The sequence below is a fragment of the Arachis ipaensis genome, chromosome B3 (assembly GCF_059453495.1).
Source record: "Arachis ipaensis isolate K30076 ecotype BB chromosome B3, ASM5945349v1, whole genome shotgun sequence".
Lineage (NCBI taxonomy): Eukaryota > Viridiplantae > Streptophyta > Magnoliopsida > Fabales > Fabaceae > Arachis > Arachis ipaensis.
Genome location: NC_142438.1, coordinates 131673827 through 131693106, shown reverse-complemented (window position 1 = coordinate 131693106; position 19280 = coordinate 131673827). Strand labels below are relative to the sequence as shown.

Below are 19280 nucleotides of genomic sequence, written 5' to 3'. Positions count from 1 at the left end.
TGTAAAGTTGAGCATAGCATTTGATGTTAAAAAAGAAAAAAAGAAATGTGTTGTTTGAGTCTGAATTTCTCTGTAGATTATGTCACAGAGATGACATGAAATTTGACCCTTTTTGAATTTATATTAGTTTTGTCAAATAGGATCATAATGTGGCATGGATTTTAAATGCTGTCTAAATTAATGGCTCTTAAAAGGATGGAATGTGTGATTGTGTGACACCTTTTAATCATTTTGGCTCCTGGTTTAAGTGTTGCAGCTATGGATTGGAATGAAATTTGAGCCCAAAACATATGATTCGATTTTCAACTTTGTTGCTCTCTATTGTAAATTTTATTATTTTACTTTTGTAGTGCAACAATCCTACACAACTAAAACTTGTGTCAAAATGAGGTGCCAAAATTATAGTTAAGAGACTGAAAGTAAGAAAAAAACATCAAAAAATGGAGAAAGAAAGCAGAGTTGAAGGGATTGAAAGTAGAAGAGGAACGCTATATATCAACCTATAGTACTATGCTGTCACACACAAAATAGAAGAGGAATGCTATAATAACTAACCTATAATGGCTGTAACAGAATTACCTAACTCAGTCTAATCCTTGCTTATTACTAGCATACCTACTACCACAGTCTTTGCCCTAAGCACTTCATATTTGTAACATAGCAACATTCTGAATGCATCTTCATTTGTTAAAAAAAAATTGCTAGTGTTTACAATTTTACATGATTTGCAGAAAGATATGCAGAAGGCATTTTTAATGATATTTTGAATGAAAGCTGTAATTCTGTTACAAAAAATGGTAGATTTTTCCACTATAAACAAATTCAAGTTACAATTATCAATTCAAGCCAAATACAAAAACAAATTTACTGATAAGAGTGATTACAATTCTATGTCAATAAAAATTAATAACACTAATGTTTATATATCAACCTATAGTACTATACTGTTACACAGAAAATAGAAAAGGATCTATAAACCACAACTAACCTATAACAGCCATAACAGAACTACCAAAGTCAGCCTAATCTTTGCTTAGTACTAACATACAAAAATTGCTGCTACCACAATCTTTGCCCTATGCACTTCATATTTATAACATAATAACTTTCTCAATGCATCTTCATTTGCTCAAAAAGAAAAAGGCTGCTGGTGCTTAAAATTTTATTTTATTAGATAGAGATATAATTATCGCATGATTTTGCAGAAAAATATGCAAATGACAGTTATAATGATGTTGTGAATGAAAGCTGTAACAGAGAAGATGAACATTACGATATATCTTGGTTCAATCCCAAAATAGGATCTACATCCAGTCTCCACCACAACAAATGGTAGAACTTTTCACTATAAACAAATTCAAGTTACAAATACCAATTCAAGCCAAATACAAAAACAAATTTCTAAAATGCCACTCATGGCTTTTTCTTGATGTTCTCACATCCTAGCTCTCTTGCCTTTCTCATGAGAGAAATTGATACTTACTTGCTAAGCTCTCTCTTTTTTATAAATAGAATAACTCATATCAGCTATCCTAAAATAGAATGAAATGATGAAGACATGAAAACTCTTACGAGAAAAATGATAATTGCACAATATCAGTCAAAATATATAACTAAGTTTTTCCTTCCTTTTTTCTTTGAACATTGCAAAGTTTGTACACTTTCTGCCTATTCTTGACAGGCTACTCCAACTGTATGCTTATCATTGAAGGTGCTCTTGTTGCATTTTGATTGATCTATCGGTCTTAGCGAAATTCTGTTCTACATCATCTATTTCTTCTTTTGATTTTCTATGAGGATGATGTCTTCCATGAATTCAGCTTTCGTATTGATGCAGAGACCACACCTCGTGAAATCATTCTTGACCAGGTTCCCTTGCTCTCCAAATTGAGCTTACTCCAACTTCACTTCAATTTGTTTCTTGGTGCACCGAAACAAACACATTATAAAAACTCATGCAATTTTTGCTTAGCACACATTAACTCAACCATAAATGTTTGGCATAACAAAGTTTATTAGTTTATGAATTCAACAGAAATTAACAATAAGATAATAAATTTATACCAAATCCAACAAAGGGCACGGGGAAGCAAGCAGGAGCAACACCAAGAAAGGTAATGAAAGGCCTTCCATTTGGGTGTAAGACAAGTAGCTGATTGAAATAAGAAAAAAAAAAAAAGAAAAAAGAAGAAAAAGCATTAATAGAAAAGGTAAAAAATGGAAGGGAAAGATTTCATCATTCTCAAGGTATGATCCTTGAATTAACAAAACAACCTTCAATAGACAGAGAAGCATCCTTACAAGAATGGAGGTGCACAACCGAACTGCATTAAATTGAAAGTCCCAGAAGAATCATTAAATATCCCTATACATGAAGAACAAGGAAGAAGAAATTAGAAAAAAAAAAAAAGACCAAAATTGACATTGTATATATATGTTCCCAAAAGTCGGCATTGACTAGAGTGGTGATTAACAGTGTGAAAAGAGAGGATTCAGTTTTGTTTTTTCCGCCAAAGAGTAGGAGACACACAATTTGAATGAGGTATAGAAATTTGGAAATAAAAGTAAGATTACGTTGGAAAATGAATATAATGTTGGAGAAGATGAAGTGGGTTTGAGATTGAGATAGCAAAAGAGTTACCTGTTTTAAGATGTTGGGTCATAGATAGTGAATCAGTTTCCTATCAACAAATATTACGGGAATGTGGGAAATGGATGGCCAAATGTGGGGGTCCTTCCTCTCTATGCCTTCACCCAACAACGGACATGCTATGATTTTGAGTGTCTCTAAAGAGGCAGGCAGCCTTATTATCATCTCCAGCTTAGGGCATTCTTCAATCCATAATTCTCGGAGGGACTGTGAGTGTGACAGCTCCAGAGATGTCAAATTTTCACGTCTTGCGATTCTGAGATCCTTGAGATTTGGGAACGCTGGCAATGCAAAGGATGTAAGCGAATCGCAGCTGTTGTCTATTGTAAGACTCCTTAGTGACTCATGTTGTTGGTGTTGCATTGGGAATTCTACATTCTTGCAGTTATTGATCCGCAACTGTTGCAATGAAGGAGGCAAAGAATCCCCTGCAAATGATATGGGTGATGAGCACTCTGAGATCTGTAGCTCTATGAGAGAGGTTGGTTGGGTGTGGGTCATGGCCTCAAACAGAGAATCCACAAGCTGCTCTCCATTAATTTCTACTTTCTCCAACATGGAAAGTGGTTGGTCCCGCATTCTTGCTTCCTGTTTGCCATCTATTCTTAGTTCGCGTAGGATGGGAGCTCTTGGCAGATAACAACCAATCTCCTCGCATCTTCTAATGTCGAGTGATTTCAAAGACGGAAGGAAAGTGGGCAAATCTCCTCTTAACTTATGGCAGTTCTCTATAATAAGCCTCTCAAGTTGAGGAAATGGTGCATCATATGACTCCCATTCCTCCCAGCAAGGCATTCTTTCAATAATGAGAATTTTAAGGGATCGGAAGGGTGTCTCATGATGCTGATGAGTTCCATCACCCTTATAGAATGACCCACCAATCTTCTTCACCTTGTCGAACTCTGCAATGAATAGCCTCTCCAGAGAGGGTAACTGTCCAAGTGAAGGAAGCACCCAACAATTCCTGCATCCCCTCAGCTCCAACTGAGTCATGTTGTGGTACGAAGACTGCCCTACCCAATCCGGAAACATGGTACCTCTGTAAACCCAGATGAATAGCATCTTCAAGTCTTTGTGAGGTTCTAATTTGGCAAGTACATCTTTTTCGATTTGGGAATCAACAATATCACCTGATGACCACATCAAATATAGATTACTGATGTATTTCTTATCAACCATCCTTGCCTTCCAAGCTTCACTGCTATCAACCACATTCTCTAATTTCTCAATACGAAATGACCCTCGAAGATTTACAAGTTCTCCCAATTCCCCAATCCCATTCTCTTCATGCTTCCCAACAATATACTCACTTAACATCTGCAACTCTTTCAATTTGCTCATCCCTTTTGGCATCTCTTTTAAATCAGTGCCTGTAACATTGAGATGGCACAGATTTACAAGATCTTGCATCTTGCTTGGAAGCTTTTTCAGTCTTCTACACCAGCTCAACTTCAATGTTTGTAAATTATACAAGTTACTCATGGACTCGGGCAATGTCACGACAAGTGTGTTAGAGAGATTCAAATAACGCAAGTGGATCAATTCACCAATTGAATCAGGCAATATATCAATTATAAATGATGGAAATGACAAAGCACGTAAGCGCTTCAACTGTGCTAGTAAGCGACAAGGATCAATTCCCTCTTTGTGTCGACCGAATAAATCTGCCTTGATTGGAAACAGGGTCCTTACATGACTTAAACTCTCACATGCTTCCAACATCTTCGGGACTGAATTATTGTCGTTGACATCATATGACAAATGACGAGTTTTAGTTTCGTGTTTGGCTACATTCTTGTGTTCAGAGATTCTAACAAAGAACTTTTCACCATAGAATGTCGCTAGATCATGCATGAGATCGTGCATCACATAACCATTCTTTGAAGGTTGAAAGAATGATCGTGAAGCTAAATCATTGAAGTATTTATATCCAACTTCTTCTAAAATGCTTCCACTTTTTGGTTGTTGCAAAAGATCTTCTGCCATCCATAATAACACTAATTCATCTTTGTCAAATTCGTAGTCCTTTGGAAATAAAGAACAATAAACAAAGCAACGTTTTAAATATGAGGGGAGGTAGTGATAGCTGATCCTTACTGCAGGAAGAATCTGTTTGGCGTAGGAATGAGGAAGAGCACATAAATAAAAAGCTTACAACTTCAGAAGGAAATATTGTTACAACAAAAGGACAGCTGGCACTCAATAAGCATGATGAGGGTCCAAGAAGGAGCACTAGAGAGAGAACTAAAAGCAAGAGGCTGGGTGGTTATGTGGAGTAGTGATTGCTGGTACAATTGTCTTTCCCTTGTGTGCTCTCTTCTCTTCTCCTCTGATTCCTTATTCTTTTCTCTTCTATCCCTTACTCAACTATTTTCTTTCTAATTCTTCAGGTACCGTTATGCTTGGAGAAATTGAAGAATTACTATATCCTTCTGCATTATTCTGCTGCACTATTCACTTTTATTTTCCTATTTCTTCTTACAACACTTACATATGTTCTTCACATACCAATTACTTGTAAATTCCTTCAATTACATATAAATACATAACTCATTCCTTCTTCTTATTATTATTTCTGAGCTCCACCCTATCAATTGGTGCTTTCATCACCATGGCCGTAGCTGACAACACGCGGATGAAAGGCATGGAGGCCGACATTAAAAAGCTATTCCAGATGTTCGAATCCATCACGGAGGAGAACAGATCTGAACGCGCTCGTGCTTCCGAAGCCACTAATCTCAAAATTGACGCCATCCAGGATTCTCTTACGCAGCTTCTTCAGACCCAGCACAGGCATCGATCTGAGATACCTGAGCTCTCCCATGGTTCGAACTCAGGCGTTCTTCTACAGCATCGTTCATCTCTGCATTCTCGTCGAGTGAATTTCGATTTGCCGAAATTCGATGGTACTGACGCTTTGGGGTGGATTTTTTCAATGGACCAGTATTTTGATTTTTTTCAAGTTCCCGAAGAAGAACAAATCGGAATTGCTGCGATTCACATGACTGGTGCTGCCATCCCTTGGTTTCAAATGTCCCAACGTTTTGCTCAGTTTCGCTCATGGAACCAAGTGAAGCGGGTGATTGAGCTCGAATTTGGCCCGTCACTGTTCGAGTCACCACGAGAATTGTTATTCAAGCTGCAGCAAGGTGGCACGGTAAGCGAGTATTATTCAGAATTTGTTGCTTTGGCAAATCGTACTCCCATTGATCCTCCTGAGGCGCTCCGAGACTGTTTTGTTAGTGGACTGACACCTGAGGTACGGCGGGAGGTTAAAGCTCAATGTCCCCCATCTTTGATGAGGGCGGTGTCCTTAGCTAGACTCTATGAAGAGAAATTGACTTCTTCGCCAAAAACCACATATGGCCCTGCTGCTCACAAACCACAATTCACAACTCCCAATTCTTCTCCATCTCCACGGCCGCCCAACCGCAACACTCTTCCCGCATTACTTCCGACACCATCACAACGCTCTCCCACTCCACCACTCAAAAACCCAGTTCGGAGGTTGACCCCTGCTGAGATTCAGAGTAAACGGGAGAAGGGTCTTTGTTATTGGTGCGACGAACGATTTTCCGCCAACCACCGCTGCACAAATCGTCAATTCATGTGGCTACAATTAGAATTGGACGAGAATATGGCTCCTGTTGATGACCTTGCAGAACCGGTGTTTGCGGATAACACACTGGAATCCTTGGAAGGTCAGGTGCTGGACCACCATTTGTCCTGTAATGCAATGCACGGTACTCCAGGACCATCTACCATTCGTGTCAAAGTTTCCATCAATGGCTTAGAGGTGCAGGCCTTAATTGACGGTGGTAGCTCTGATAGCTTTATCCAGCCACGCATCGCTAAGTTTTTGAATCTTCCTATCGAACCTGCTCCAGGAATTAAGGTGATTGTTGGAGATTTCAATATTCTAACAGTAGAAGGAAAAATTGCTAATCTAGACATCAATGTGGCAGGGTGTACCATCTCAATACCTGAGGTATATGTCCTTCATGTGGCAGGTGGTGATTTGGTCATAGGAACTACTTGGTTGATGACCTTAAAAGTACATATTGTGGACTATAATGCCTCATTCTTGCGCTTTGTGCACCAAGGAAAGTTTGTAACGTTTTGGGGTGAGAAGAATTCTATGGCTTCTCAGATTCAATTCCATCACATTCAAAGGCTGGTCTCTACACATGCAATTGCCGAAGCCTTCACTTTGGAACTCCAAACACCGGCTGATACCTCACAGGCCAGCTTACCACTTCCTGCTTCCTTAGACCCTGCTTTGGCTTCCTTGTTGCGTAAGTACGTCGCTATTTTTGCCACGCCATCACGTCTCCCTCCGCAACGCTCTCAGGACCATAGCATTCCATTAGTGGCTGGGGCTGAACCTGTGAAAGCTCGTCCTTATCGGTATCCCCATAGCTTGAAATCGCAAATTGAATCAATGGTACAAGATATGTTACAAGGGGGATAATCCAACCCAGCAAGAGCCCCTTCTCATCACCAGTCCTCTTGGTAAAAAAAAGGATGGCACATGGCGATTTTGTACTGATTATAGAGCATTGAACAGTGTCACTATTAAAGACAGTTTCCCTATCCCAACTGTTGATGAGTTATTGGATGAATTGTTTGGGGCCACTGTCTTTTCTAAGTTGGATTTACGATCCGGCTACCATCAGATTTTGGTTAAACCTGAGGACCGTTTTAAAACGGCTTTTCGTACTCATCATGGCTTATACGAATGGTTGGTAATGCCTTTTGGCCTCACTAACGCCCCTGCTACTTTCCAGAGCCTTATGAATGATGTCTTCAAACCATACTTACGTAAGTTTGTGCTGGTGTTCTTTGATGATATATTGGTATATAGCAGTTCTTTTGATAGTCATCTTGAGCATTTGGAATTGGTATTGAAGCTGCTAAGACAGGAAACTCTCTTCGCCAAGCTCTCTAAATGCCTTTTTGGAACTAATGAGGTGGATTACTTAGGCCACACGATTACAGGTAGTGGTGTTCTCATGGAATCGACTAAAGTGCAAGCAATTCAAGATTGGCCTCCACCTAGTAGTGTTAAGCAGCTTCGTGCTTTTTTGGGCCTCACGGGATATTATCGCCGTTTTATTAAAGGTTATGCAACCTTAGCTGCTCCTCTTACTGATTTGTTGAAAAAGGACGCTTTTGTTTGGTCTGATCAAGCCATGTTGGCATTCCATCAATTACAGCAAGCGATCTCCACTAAACCAGTGCTAGCACTACCAAATTTTAACCTTCCATTTGAGGTAGAGACCGATGCGTCAGGTACGGGTATTGGCGCTGTTCTAATTCAACAGCGACATCCTATAGCTTATTTTTCAAAGAAACTTCCTCCTACCTTGCAAAAGCAATCCGCCTATATTAGAGAGTTTTATGCAATAACTGAAGCAATTGCTAAGTTTCGACACTATCTCTTGGGCAAGAAATTTATTATTCGAACTGATCACAAGAGTTTGAAATCTCTTTTGGAGCAGGATTTGCACACACCTGAACAACATAAATGGCTTCACAAACTCCTGGGTTACGACTTTGAGATTCAGTACAAAGCTGGTACCGAGAACGTGGCTGCAGATGCCTTATCAAGAAGCTTTTCTGGTACTTGGTCTACACCTCATGTGGACTTCTTGCAGCACCTTCGAGTTGCAATTGAGAAGGATGCTACTCTTTATGAGTTGATGCAGAAATGTGCTTCTAATTCTACCAAGGATCCCAATTATACTTGTCACAATGGGTTACTATTGTGGAAGAACCGTTTGGTTATTCCGCTAAATAGCCACTTGATCAAACTCATTCTTCATGAATATCATGATAGTGTGGTGGGAGGCCATGCGGGGATTGCAAAAACAGTCGAACGAATTTGTGCTCAATTTTATTGGCCTAACATGCAAAAGGACATTAGACATTATGTTCTCACTTGCTGCACTTGCCAACAAGCTAAACATGAGGCTAAAGCGCCAGCAGGGCTGCTCAAACCATTGCCTATTCCTTCGCAGGTGTGGGAGGATATCTCCATGGATTTTATTGTCTCCTTGCCTGCTTCATGTGGTTTTTCTGTGATCATGGTTGTAGTTGATCGATTAACTAAATATGCTCATTTTAGCCCACTAAAATCGGATTTTACTAGTAAATCAGTGGATGAATCCTTTATTCTTAATGTGGTGAAGTTGCATGGATTTCCAAAATCAATTGTCTCCGACAGGGACAGAGTCTTTGTTAGCAAATTCTGGCAACATCTCTTCAAGTTACAAGGCACTCGCTTAGCCATGAGTTCAGCTTACCATCCGCAGACGGATGGCCAGAGTGAAGTATGTAATCGAACCTTGGAGATGTACTTGAGGTGTTTCTGTTTTGACAATCCTAAGAAGTGGCTAGAGTTACTTTCCTGGGCTGAATTATGGTATAATTCCTCTTGGCATAGCAGCATCAAAATGACTCCATTCAAAGCACTCTATGGTCGAGACCCCCTTCCCTTGTTAGATATGAACTCTCTCATGAGGATGAGCCATCCTTGCAGGAACTATTAGTAGCTAGAGATAAATTACTTGATCAGCTTAAACTCAATCTTGGTAGATCCCAACAATTCATGAAGCATTTTGCGGATAGACATCGACGCCACTTAGAATTTCAAGAAGGTGATTTAGTGCTAGTCAAATTGCAGCCATATCGCCAACACTCGGTGGCACTGCGGAAGCATCAGAAGCTGGGATTGCGTTATTTTGGCCCTTTTAAAATTGGGAGAAAACTCAATGAGGTAGCCTATCAGTTGGAATTGCCGCCAGAAGCCCGTATCCATAATGTTTTTCACATATCAGCACTCAAGAAGTTTCGTGGCGACCAAGAATCACAGTATCTACCACTGCCTTTAACTACAACGGAACTCGGACCAATCCTGGAGCCTTGTCGGATTTTATCACAACGCTCCATTTTGCGCGGTGACAAGGAAATTTTACAATGGAAAATTCAGTGGGGACAAGGGGCTGTCACAGAAACGAGTTGGGAGGATGTTGATCAATTCCTCAAGCTTTTTCCTGCCTTCAACCTTGAGGACAAGGTTGCTCTTGATGAGGAGAGTAATGTTAGGCGTAGGAATGAGGAAGAGCACATAAATAAAAAGCTTACAACTTCAGAAGGAAATATTGTTACAACAAAAGGACAGCTGGCACTCAATAAGCATGATGAGGGTCCAAGAAGGAGCACTAGAGAGAGAACTAAAAGCAAGAGGCTGGGTGGTTATGTGGAGTAGTGATTGCTGGTACAATTGTCTTTCCCTTGTGTGCTCTCTTCTCTTCTCCCCTGTTTCCTTATTCTTTTCTCTTCTATCCCTTACTCAACTATTTTCTTTCTAATTCTTCAGGTACCGTTATGCTTGGAGAAATTGAAGAATTACTATACCCTTCTGCATTATTCTGCTGCACTATTCACTTTTATTTTCCTATTTCTTCTTACAACACTTACATATGTTCTTCACATACCAATTACTTGTAAATTCCTTCAATTACATATAAATACATAACTCATTCCTTCTTCTTATTATTATTTCTGAGCTCCACCCTATCAGAATCCTACACTCATCTTCAGAAAACTCCCAAATCTCACTCATCAAAACATCTTCCCAGTCGCTTATATCAACCTTGGTTCTCAACAAGCCCCCAAGTGATTGAGCAGCCAAAGGCAGTCCTTTGCACTTCTCAACAATTTTTCTACCAACTTCTTTCAAAGCCGAACGATCTTGGGATTCAGTAGGAAAAAATGCATGATTTGCAAACACCGACCAACATTGTTCATCATCCAACAAACTCAAATTGTGAGCTCGAATTGTTTTCACCATAGAAGCAACTCTATCACTGCGGGTTGTTACAAGAATCTTACCTCCCTGACTTCTATATTAGAAGGGACTTAGAAAAGTTTTCCAATCATCATAATGAGTGGTCCACATGCCATCCAGAACAACCAAAAAACTCTTCCCTGTTACCACATTCCTCAAACGTTGTTGAACAGAATTTAAGCCATTTAGTTCACAAGACTCAGAAGTTACTTCCTCTATTACAATCTTTGTCAACCGAAGAACATCAAATACTTCTCCAACACAAACCCATGCTTTAACATTAAACTTTTGCTGCACTTCGTCATCATTGTAAACCAATTGAGCCAAAGTTGTTTTTCCTATCCCACCCATGCCAACGATGGGGATCACGGACACGTCACCATCATCTAACAACAATTTGACTAAGGCTTTCCGATCTTGATCCCTGCCATATACATCAGACACCTTAACTAGAGACGTGGATGGAGTTCTCCATGACATGTTCTCCATTGGTATCTCTTTCAGGCCAAGAGTATCTTTTTGATTCACTATGGACTCTAGCCTAGCAATGACATCTTCCATCCTAGTAACCTTCTTTCTATCTTTCAAATTCAGAAAGCGAGTTAGGCGGTTACCTTGATCCTTCTTAGTTGCAGCTTTGGTGGTGATTTCATCCAAGAAGTCGTCCGCCTCATAGATAGCATCTTTGAGATCGTCCAGCCAGACCTTCACTGGCCCCTCTCTGATTTGTCTGCGTTCAGCATCATTGAGCAAGGCCTCAGCCCCATTCAGGATTGCCTTGAACCTCTGGATCATCTTCTGGCTAAGCTTCTTCCCTCGGATCAAGTTGATAATCTCAGGATCGGAGAGCCTGTCGAAAAGAACATTGAGAAAAGAAGAGAGGAAAGGTCCTCCAACAAGTTCAGCAGCCATGTTCACGAGATCAAGAAAGTATGAAAGGTAAGGAAGTGCAGTCAAACTGAGATCTCTCACAAACACAAAAGGGTAAGGAAGTGTGGAGCTGATATTATGTTTAGCAAAAGTAAGTTGACTTGAAATGCTTATTGGTCTTCCAGACAAGTTCACATGATGCTTCTTGCTCTCTTCCTCGAAAGCAGTGATCAAGTATTAAAGTCTATGGTCCACTATTGCATCCGATTGCCAATAGGTTGGTGGTTGCTGCAATGACTAAGCAGATATTTTTCAAGAATAGTAACGGCCTCTTTTTATGTCCATTTATTTACCAAAACAAAGTTTAGTATCAGGTGAAGTCTTTCTACACCTGTATATTTTTTGTTGTCAATATTACTGTGAAACAAGTGTCTAGAGAGAGAGTATGAGTGAAGATATTTTCTGCTATTTGAAGCTTTTATGCAGGTTATGTTCAAGCCCACAACACGTGATAGCTAGGTATTTTAACTAATTAATTTTGTTCATTATGACTAATTTATAGAAATAATATTGGGCTCGTTAAAATGTTATAGTAATGGCCCAATAGCTCATCTACAAATTAAATCCTATTATTATACATCACGATCAAAATAACCTTTTCACATTTTATATTTTTAATAATAATAATAATAATAATAATAATAATAATAATAATGTGCTAAAAAAATTATCCCATAAATCTAACATGTGTGGTAAGAATTAAATATAGTTTTCTGTTATAAATTGATTTGAAAAATATTTAAATAATAATTCTATTTTAAAAAAAATAATTTTTGAGATTTCAACTACTCACTGCATCTTGCCATCTTTATTTCAATACTATTTACTAGCAAACTAAATAATAATAAATTAAATAATAATTAATTAAATATTTTCCTTCACATTAACAATTAATCTACACATAAATTCGTAAATTACATTAGCATAACTAACTATATCATAATTGAATTTATGTATATAAATTAACAATTAACCGAAAAAATTATGAAAAATTCCATTAACAAATTACTTCATTAATATTTATTAAATGAATTAATAACTAAATTAATATTATCATGTAAAACATATATTATGATGAAAAATAACATTTCATCAAAATCACAAAAAATCAAAATCAAAATCAAAATCTTAAACCATCCAACTCTAAACTCTAAACAAAAACTCACAAATCCTAATTTCCTAATTATAAATCCTAAACCATCCAATTCTAACTCTAATCAATCTAATTTTAAACCTTAAACCCTAAAACATCCTGTACCAAATCCTAAACCAAATAACACTAAACTCTAAATACTAAATTATTTTATTCATGAATTTAAAATAAATAAAATAAAATAAAATTTAAAAGGCTTATATTCCAATTTTAATATGTTAGTTTTTATTCAAATATTAAGAATATGAAGTAAATAATAATTTATTAGAACTTTTTATAAAGTTTATATTTGAAAGCATCAGTTTTTATTAAAATACTTATTATTTTATAATTTTATGAATGAATTAAAATTAAAAAATAAAAAATACAAAAATAAAAAAATTGTAACCAAAGTGGCAAGAAAAATGAGTTAAATAATTATATAAATAAATGATATCACAATGTATCTAATAATAAATATCAATAATAGTCTAGTTGATCTTTATTAATTGGTTAATATATAAAAGTGGTAATATTCATTTTAATAAATATTTGATCTTCTTTTTTTTATGCACATTATTATTATTATTATTATTATTATTATTATTATTATTATTATTATTATTATTATTATTATAGTTGAAGGATGATTTGAAATATGAAATGTGAAAAGGTTATTATTTTAGTTATGATGTACAATATGTAGAGTTTAATTTGTAAATGAGCTATTGGGCCATTACAAAAAAATTTCAATTAGTCCAGTATCATCTCTATAAATTAGTCATAATGAACAAAATTAATTAGTCAAAATATCTAATCATGACGTGTGTTGTGGACCTTAATATAATCTGTATAGGAAGTTCAAATGGCATAAAACGTCTTCAATTATATTCTCTCTGTGAACACTTGTCTTATAATAGTGTTGACAACAAACACATACAGGTGTAGAAAAACTCTTCTTTCTTTTTTTGAAACAGAGGAAATTTCATTTAGGAAAAAGGAAAGACATCTAACATAGCCAAGTTCTGGACATGGCTTGGAGCATCTTCCATCCACATGCAATTTGGAGTGGTAAGAGCTAAGGTTGCTAATTCATGAGCTACTTTGTTTCCTTTCCTCTTAACATGACTAAATTCCACAAATCTAAAGTTTCTAATAAGTGAAATGGCATCAATAATAAAAGTACCAAAACAAGAATTAAAACACCTTCTCTGTTTGAGGGCACCCATTACTTCTATATTGTCACTTTCAAGAATCACCTTTGAGAAACAGCAGTCTTTTGCAAAATTCAACCCCCAAAATGCTGCATATGCTTCTGCTTCATGTGCTTCAAGGGGATAAGGTATTACGTGGGTTGCTGATGCCATTATGATTCCCACCTCATTCCTAATTACAACACCAACTCCTCCATTAATATCATGTGGGACTGCTGCATCTACATTAACCTTCATTGTGTTGGTTGGTGGGCATATCCACTTTTGGTTCACTGAGAATTGGGGCTTTTCTATTGGGCATTTTCATTTTTTCTATCATCTGAGCTTTCCAAAATTCATCAAAGCACATGCAAGCTTGTTGAACTTCTTTCTCAATCGGTGCTGATTTTTCCTCAAAGACTAGGAAATTTCTCGCTCTCCACAGCTGCTGCAACAAGGTACAAAACAGACCCCTTTTTTCACTCTGAATATTTCCCATCATTTCTTTGACCCATTCTTTTACATCTGAAAACGTTCCCGTTTCTGATCTCAGGGTGAATGGAGATGCAAACCAAAATTTTCTAGCGAACCAACATTCTCTAAATATGTATTCTTCCGATTCAGCATCTTCCCAGCATCTCGGGCACAAAGGGGAGCAATTTATCCCCCTCCTGTTCAGGTTCTTTTTTGTAGGGAGGGACTTATGGAGAAGTCTCCAGAGGAAATTTACAGCTGTGGGTGGTGCCCTTATTCTCCAAACATCTTTCCAAGTTTGTTCTTCCCTTTGTTCCCTTCTGGAAATCTCTGTTTGTGATCTGGTTTTGGCTCTTAGTTCATGGTAGGCTAATTTAACTCTGAATTCACCATCTCTAGCTTTTTTCCAATAAAAACAGTCCACTTGGTCAGATTTAGGAATAGGAATGTGTAGGATTTGCTGAGCTTCAAAGGGTAGAAAGATCTGGTTGATTAGATCTGTGTTCCACTCCTTTTCTTCTTCTAACATTAATTCTTTTACTCTTGCATCTGGATTTACTGTTGTTGGGGTCGACCATGGTTTTGATCCGTTTTGTTTAGGGAGCCAAGGGTCTTCCCAAATCTTCATTGTTTCACCATTTCCAATTCTCCAGCATCCCCCTTTTTCCAGCACCCCCTTTGCTTGCCATATGCTTCTCCATGTGAAGCTTGGGGAGAAACCCACGTCTGAGCTCAAAAAGTCTTTCCTATTGTAATATCTGCTCCTAAGGGTCCTGGCTGCCAACGACTCAGGATTCTTCATTAACCTCCACCCTTGCTTTGCTAACAGAGCCATATTGAAATCCTCCATATCTCGGAAACCCAGCCCCCATTTTGTTTTGACTGGCAAAATTTATCCCATTTTATCCAATGCATTTTCCTTTCGCCATCTTTTGATCCCCAATAGAACTTATTGATCATTGATGCAATATGGTTGCAAAGTCCTGTTGGTAATCGAAAACAACCCATTATGTAAGTGGGTATTGATTGGACCACCGCCTTGATTAGCACCTCTTTCCCCACTCTTGAGAGAAGTTTTTCCTTCCAACCCTTCAATTTCTTCCACACTCTATCTTGGACGAATTCAAAAACCTGTTTCTTGGATCTTCCAACAAAGGTTGGGAGTCCTAGGTACTTCGAGTGTCCTTCCACGGCCTTTATCCCCATTCAATCTTGTATAAGAATCTGTCTGTTAGTTGGCACATTTCGGCTAAAAGACATCTCCGACTTGTTCAAGTTTATGCGTTGTCCTGAAGCGAGTTGGTAAGAAATCAGGGCTTCTTTTACTGCTTGTATCTCCCGATCTGAGGTTCTTGTGAAAAGGATGCTGTCATCAGCAAAGAATAAGTGGTTGGTCTCCGGTCCATTCCATGTTGTCTTATTCCCTTGTATCAACCTGCTGTTTTGTGCTTTTACAAGGATTCCGGACAAAACTTCAGCGCATAGAATGAAGAGGTAGGGGGATAGGGGATCCCCCTGTCTTAATCCTCTCGAAGGCTGAAAGGTTTTGGTGGGGGTACCATTGAGCAGGATGGAGAAGGAAGTTGAGCTCACACAGTTCCATACGGTCTGAATCCATCTTCCCAGGAACCCCATAGCCGTTAGGACAGCCCTCAAGAAGTCCCATTCCACCCTATCGTATGCTTTCTCCATGTCTAACTTCATTCCCACATAGCCTTTATTCCCTAAAGTCTTCTTCTTCATATAGTGGAATATTTCAAAAGCTATTAATCCATTGTCCGTTATAAGTCTGCCCGGGACAAACGCACTTTGATTCTCCCCTATTATCTGAGGGAGGATAATTTTCAACCTATTCGCCATTGTTTTGGTAGCCAGCTTGAGGATCACATTGCATAAAGAAACCGGTCTGAAATTTCTCGTGTGTCTTGGCTTTTCCACTTTTGGAATCATGCAAATGTAGGTGTGATTTATCTCCTTTGGGTCATCTCTCTCATTTAAAATTTTAAGAATTGTTTCGGTTACTTCATTTCCCACAAATTTCCACATTTTTTGGTAGATCAAGGCCGGCATTCCGTCTGGCCCCGGTGCTTTGGTTGGATGCATCTGTTGTAACGCTTGGTATACTTCGTCCTTAGTAAAATCAGCGTTGAGAATGTTGAACCTTTCTTCAGTTATACGGCCTCTAACCACTTCCACAGTTTCTTCCACTTCAAAAGTTTCCTTTGCTGTGAACAATTTTTCAAAAAAACTCCTCATTACCACTTCTATTTGTTCTTCATCTTCGTATTTGATTCCCGTGTCATCTACTATAGCTTGCACCCAATTTCTTCTCTTTCGTTGTGAGGCTTTTTGGTGGTAAAATTTGGTATTTTTGTCCCCATATTTTAGCCAATTTGCTCTTGACCTTTGGCTCCATCATATTTCTTCCATCCTTATGAGATCATCCAGCTCTTCTTCCTCCATTCTTGTTCTCCTCAGTGTCTCTTCATTTTGAGGGAGGCTATTCAGCTGTTCTAGAGCCTTTTCGGCCTTCTTAATTCTTTTTGGAATGTCACCAAAAGTCCTTCGACCCCAGCTGTCCAGTCTCTCACCACAAAGGTTTATTTTTTCTTTTACGGTTCCTATTCTCTCATTCCAAGCTTCTTCCACGATTCGATCGCAATCCTCGTTTGTCAGCCACATCTCCTCGAATCTGAATCTGTGTTGGCTCTTTTTCCTTCTCTTGGAATCCCCATACAAGTCTAGAAGGATTGGGCAGTGATCTGATTTGTACCTTGTTAGGTGTTGGATCGTCGTTTCCGGAAAGGTTTCTTTCCAGCCTAGATTTGCCATTGCTCGGTCCAAACGCTCTTGAATGTTATTGCTTCCCGCCTACCCATTTGACCATGTAAAAGAGTGTCCTACGAAGCCGAGGTCAAGAAGTTCGCTTGTTTGGACAGCTTCTTGAAATCCCTTTACCTGAGCATATGTGATTGGATTCCCCCCTAATTTTTCATGCTGGTTCAACACTTGGTTAAAATCTCCGAAAACCACCCATGGCATTGCTGATGCTTGCCCAAGAGATCTCAATAGTTCCCAGCTTGCTTGCTTATTTTGGTTTTCTGGCCATCCATAAAATTCAGTTGCTCTCCATTTGTGGTTGCTGCCCCTTGCTTGTATCACCATGTCGATGTGGTTTTTTGACATGGAGGTTATGTTGACATCAATCTCTCTGTTCCATAGCACTGCTAGCCCACCCCCTCTCTGTCTTCCATCTCCATTATAGTCCACTCCAACTACATTCTGCATTTCACCCTTATATCTTAGCCTCATAATTTCTTCTGACTTCTTCCTTGTCTCCATGAGAAAAACAAGGTTGGGAGCTTTTTGTTTAATGAGCTTGTTTAGAGCTCTAATTGCCCATGGGTTCCCAAGCCCACGACAATTCCAGCTTAGTATTTTCATTATTGTCGGCAGGGCTGCCCAGCAGCCTCCGCCGTTTCTGATGTTGGGTCCCTTGTCTGCTTCTTGGATTGTGCTGCTTCACCATCTATGTCCATGTACTCTGTTTGGTTTGCCTTCCTCTTTGGGCTTTTGTTTTCCTTTTCTATCTTCGGTTTGGGGCTGGTAGGGGCTTCTCTTGCTTGTCTTTTCCATTTCCTCCCTATTGTATTTTCTTTGTTTGAAATTTGGTTAGTGATTTCTTTGAGGACTGATTCTCCTACTCTTATCAGATTTTCTTGGTAATTTTCGTTTTTTTTCCATATTTCCTTCCAAATTGCAGATCTGTTCTCTTGGGCTATTGCTCTCTTCCTTTTTCCCAGTTTCTTTTCTTGCATCTTCACTTTGTGTTGTTTCCTTGTCTGAAAATTTTTGGATTTCTATCCCCTTTTTGTTAACTTCTTCCAGGTCCCTTCGTTGAGAGAAGGTTCCTGGTAGAGTTATCGCAGGGGCCTGGCTTGTCCCTTCTCCAACGTCAGTCTCTATTGAGTCCGACATTGACAGTGTGGCCAATTTTTCCATTAGCTTAATAGTGAGTTTCTTTTTTTGATGTTCTTCCCTTTTGTCTTGGTCTGGTTCAATTTTTTCTTCTTCTTCAGCTTTCTGCTCCACTTTTCTTCCTACTATTTCAGCTTTTAACCAGGGGCCTAAGTTCTTGGATTTTTTTTTTCCTCAGTTTTATCTTTTTCTGCCTTGCCACAGGTGTTTTCCTCATGGCCAGTTCTACCACAGTAATAGCACATGGTTGGAGGTTTTTCGAACTTGAAGTTGACCCAGGTGAGACCGTCCTTCTTGCTTCCTACATTTGTGCCTTTCATGAAAGGTGTGTCTATTTTCATCTTTACCGTAGCCTTTATGAACCTCTCTTGGTCCCTCCCTACTTCGAATAGCTCACACTCTTTGACCTTTTCCATGCAAGCAGCGATCTTTCTGCCAAGTTTCAGCGTTTTGCAGTGTTCTAGAAGATCCCAGATCTGCATCTTTATGTCCACATGTTCAAGCTCTTGTTCCTGTTTTTCTACATTCCTATCCCATTTATTTACTATAAGTCAGGAATTTCTAAAGGTCCAAGGGTTACTCTTAGAACTCTGTCTCGATCTGCCTCATTCTTGAAGAAGAACTGGTAAGTTTTGGGTTTGACTTCAGTGACTCTGAACCCTTCTGGTTTCTTCCATATGTTGTACATAGCTGTTTGGATCCAGGCCACGTTGATGTTTTTGTTTGTGACTAGTCTTCCAATAATGCTTATCTGACATTCTTTGATTCCTTCGCTTATGTCTTCTTCGCCATACACTATGAGAGATTCTTCATCCTCTGCTTCATATTCTGCAGGATCTTCGTGCACTGTTTCATTTTCCATTTTGTTTGTTTCAGGACACCGCCAAAAGAAACTCAATCCACTATTAGTGCTAGTGGAGACCGGAGCATAATAAAATGGATGTTTTTATGCTACTCTTCCCAAACCCTAGGAGAGGTTCCTAGAGGAGATAGAAGAGAGGATTCAACGTATTTCTAATATTGTAACTCTTCTTTCTACACCATAGAACTCTCCTTAGTATAATTTACAGT

General features: G+C 38.7%; 3 protein-coding genes and 1 pseudogene across 3 annotated transcripts; all 4 read right to left on the bottom strand.

Annotated features, from left to right (window-relative positions):
• Positions 1-1318: 1318 nt before the first annotated feature.
• LOC107631047 (putative disease resistance RPP13-like protein 1) lies at positions 1319-4651 on the bottom strand. Its single transcript, XM_021119419.2, has 4 exons — positions 2642-4651; positions 2302-2365; positions 2065-2152; positions 1319-1920 (listed from the first exon to the last, which is right to left on the bottom strand). Exon 1 carries the CDS (start codon positions 4634-4636, stop codon positions 2660-2662), a length of 1977 nt encoding a protein of 658 aa, XP_020975078.1. The 5' UTR covers positions 4637-4651; the 3' UTR covers positions 1319-1920; positions 2065-2152; positions 2302-2365; positions 2642-2659.
• A 5521-nt stretch (positions 4652-10172) lies between these two features.
• Positions 10173-11414, bottom strand: LOC110270339 (putative disease resistance RPP13-like protein 1 pseudogene; annotated as a pseudogene).
• Positions 11415-16646: 5232 nt separating this feature from the next.
• LOC148572477 (uncharacterized) lies at positions 16647-17675 on the bottom strand. The gene is made up of 2 exons (XM_088507531.1): positions 17190-17675; positions 16647-17102 (listed from the first exon to the last, which is right to left on the bottom strand). Exons 1-2 carry the CDS (start codon positions 17673-17675, stop codon positions 16647-16649), a joined length of 942 nt encoding a protein of 313 aa, XP_088363657.1.
• Positions 17676-18358: 683 nt separating this feature from the next.
• On the bottom strand, positions 18359-19071 carry LOC148572476 (uncharacterized). The gene is made up of 2 exons (XM_088507530.1): positions 18790-19071; positions 18359-18685 (listed from the first exon to the last, which is right to left on the bottom strand). The coding sequence occupies exons 1-2, from the start codon at positions 19069-19071 to the stop codon at positions 18359-18361; spliced, it is 609 nt and encodes a 202-aa protein (XP_088363656.1).
• Positions 19072-19280: the final 209 nt, after the last annotated feature.

Coding starts and splice junctions, on each gene's coding strand:
- LOC148572477 (XM_088507531.1), bottom strand. CDS start 17,675: ATGAAAATACTAAGCTGGAATTGTCGTGGGCTTGGGAACCCATGGGCA. Junction 17,103..17,189: donor ATCCAATCACATATGCTCAG/GTAAAGGGATTT, acceptor TCAAATGGGTAG/GCGGGAAGCAATAACATTCA.
- LOC148572476 (XM_088507530.1), bottom strand. CDS start 19,071: ATGGAAAATGAAACAGTGCACGAAGATCCTGCAGAATATGAAGCAGAG. Junction 18,686..18,789: donor ATCGAGACAGAGTTCTAAGA/GTAACCCTTGGA, acceptor ATAAAGATGCAG/ATCTGGGATCTTCTAGAACA.
- LOC107631047 (XM_021119419.2), bottom strand. CDS start 4,636: ATGGCAGAAGATCTTTTGCAACAACCAAAAAGTGGAAGCATTTTAGAA.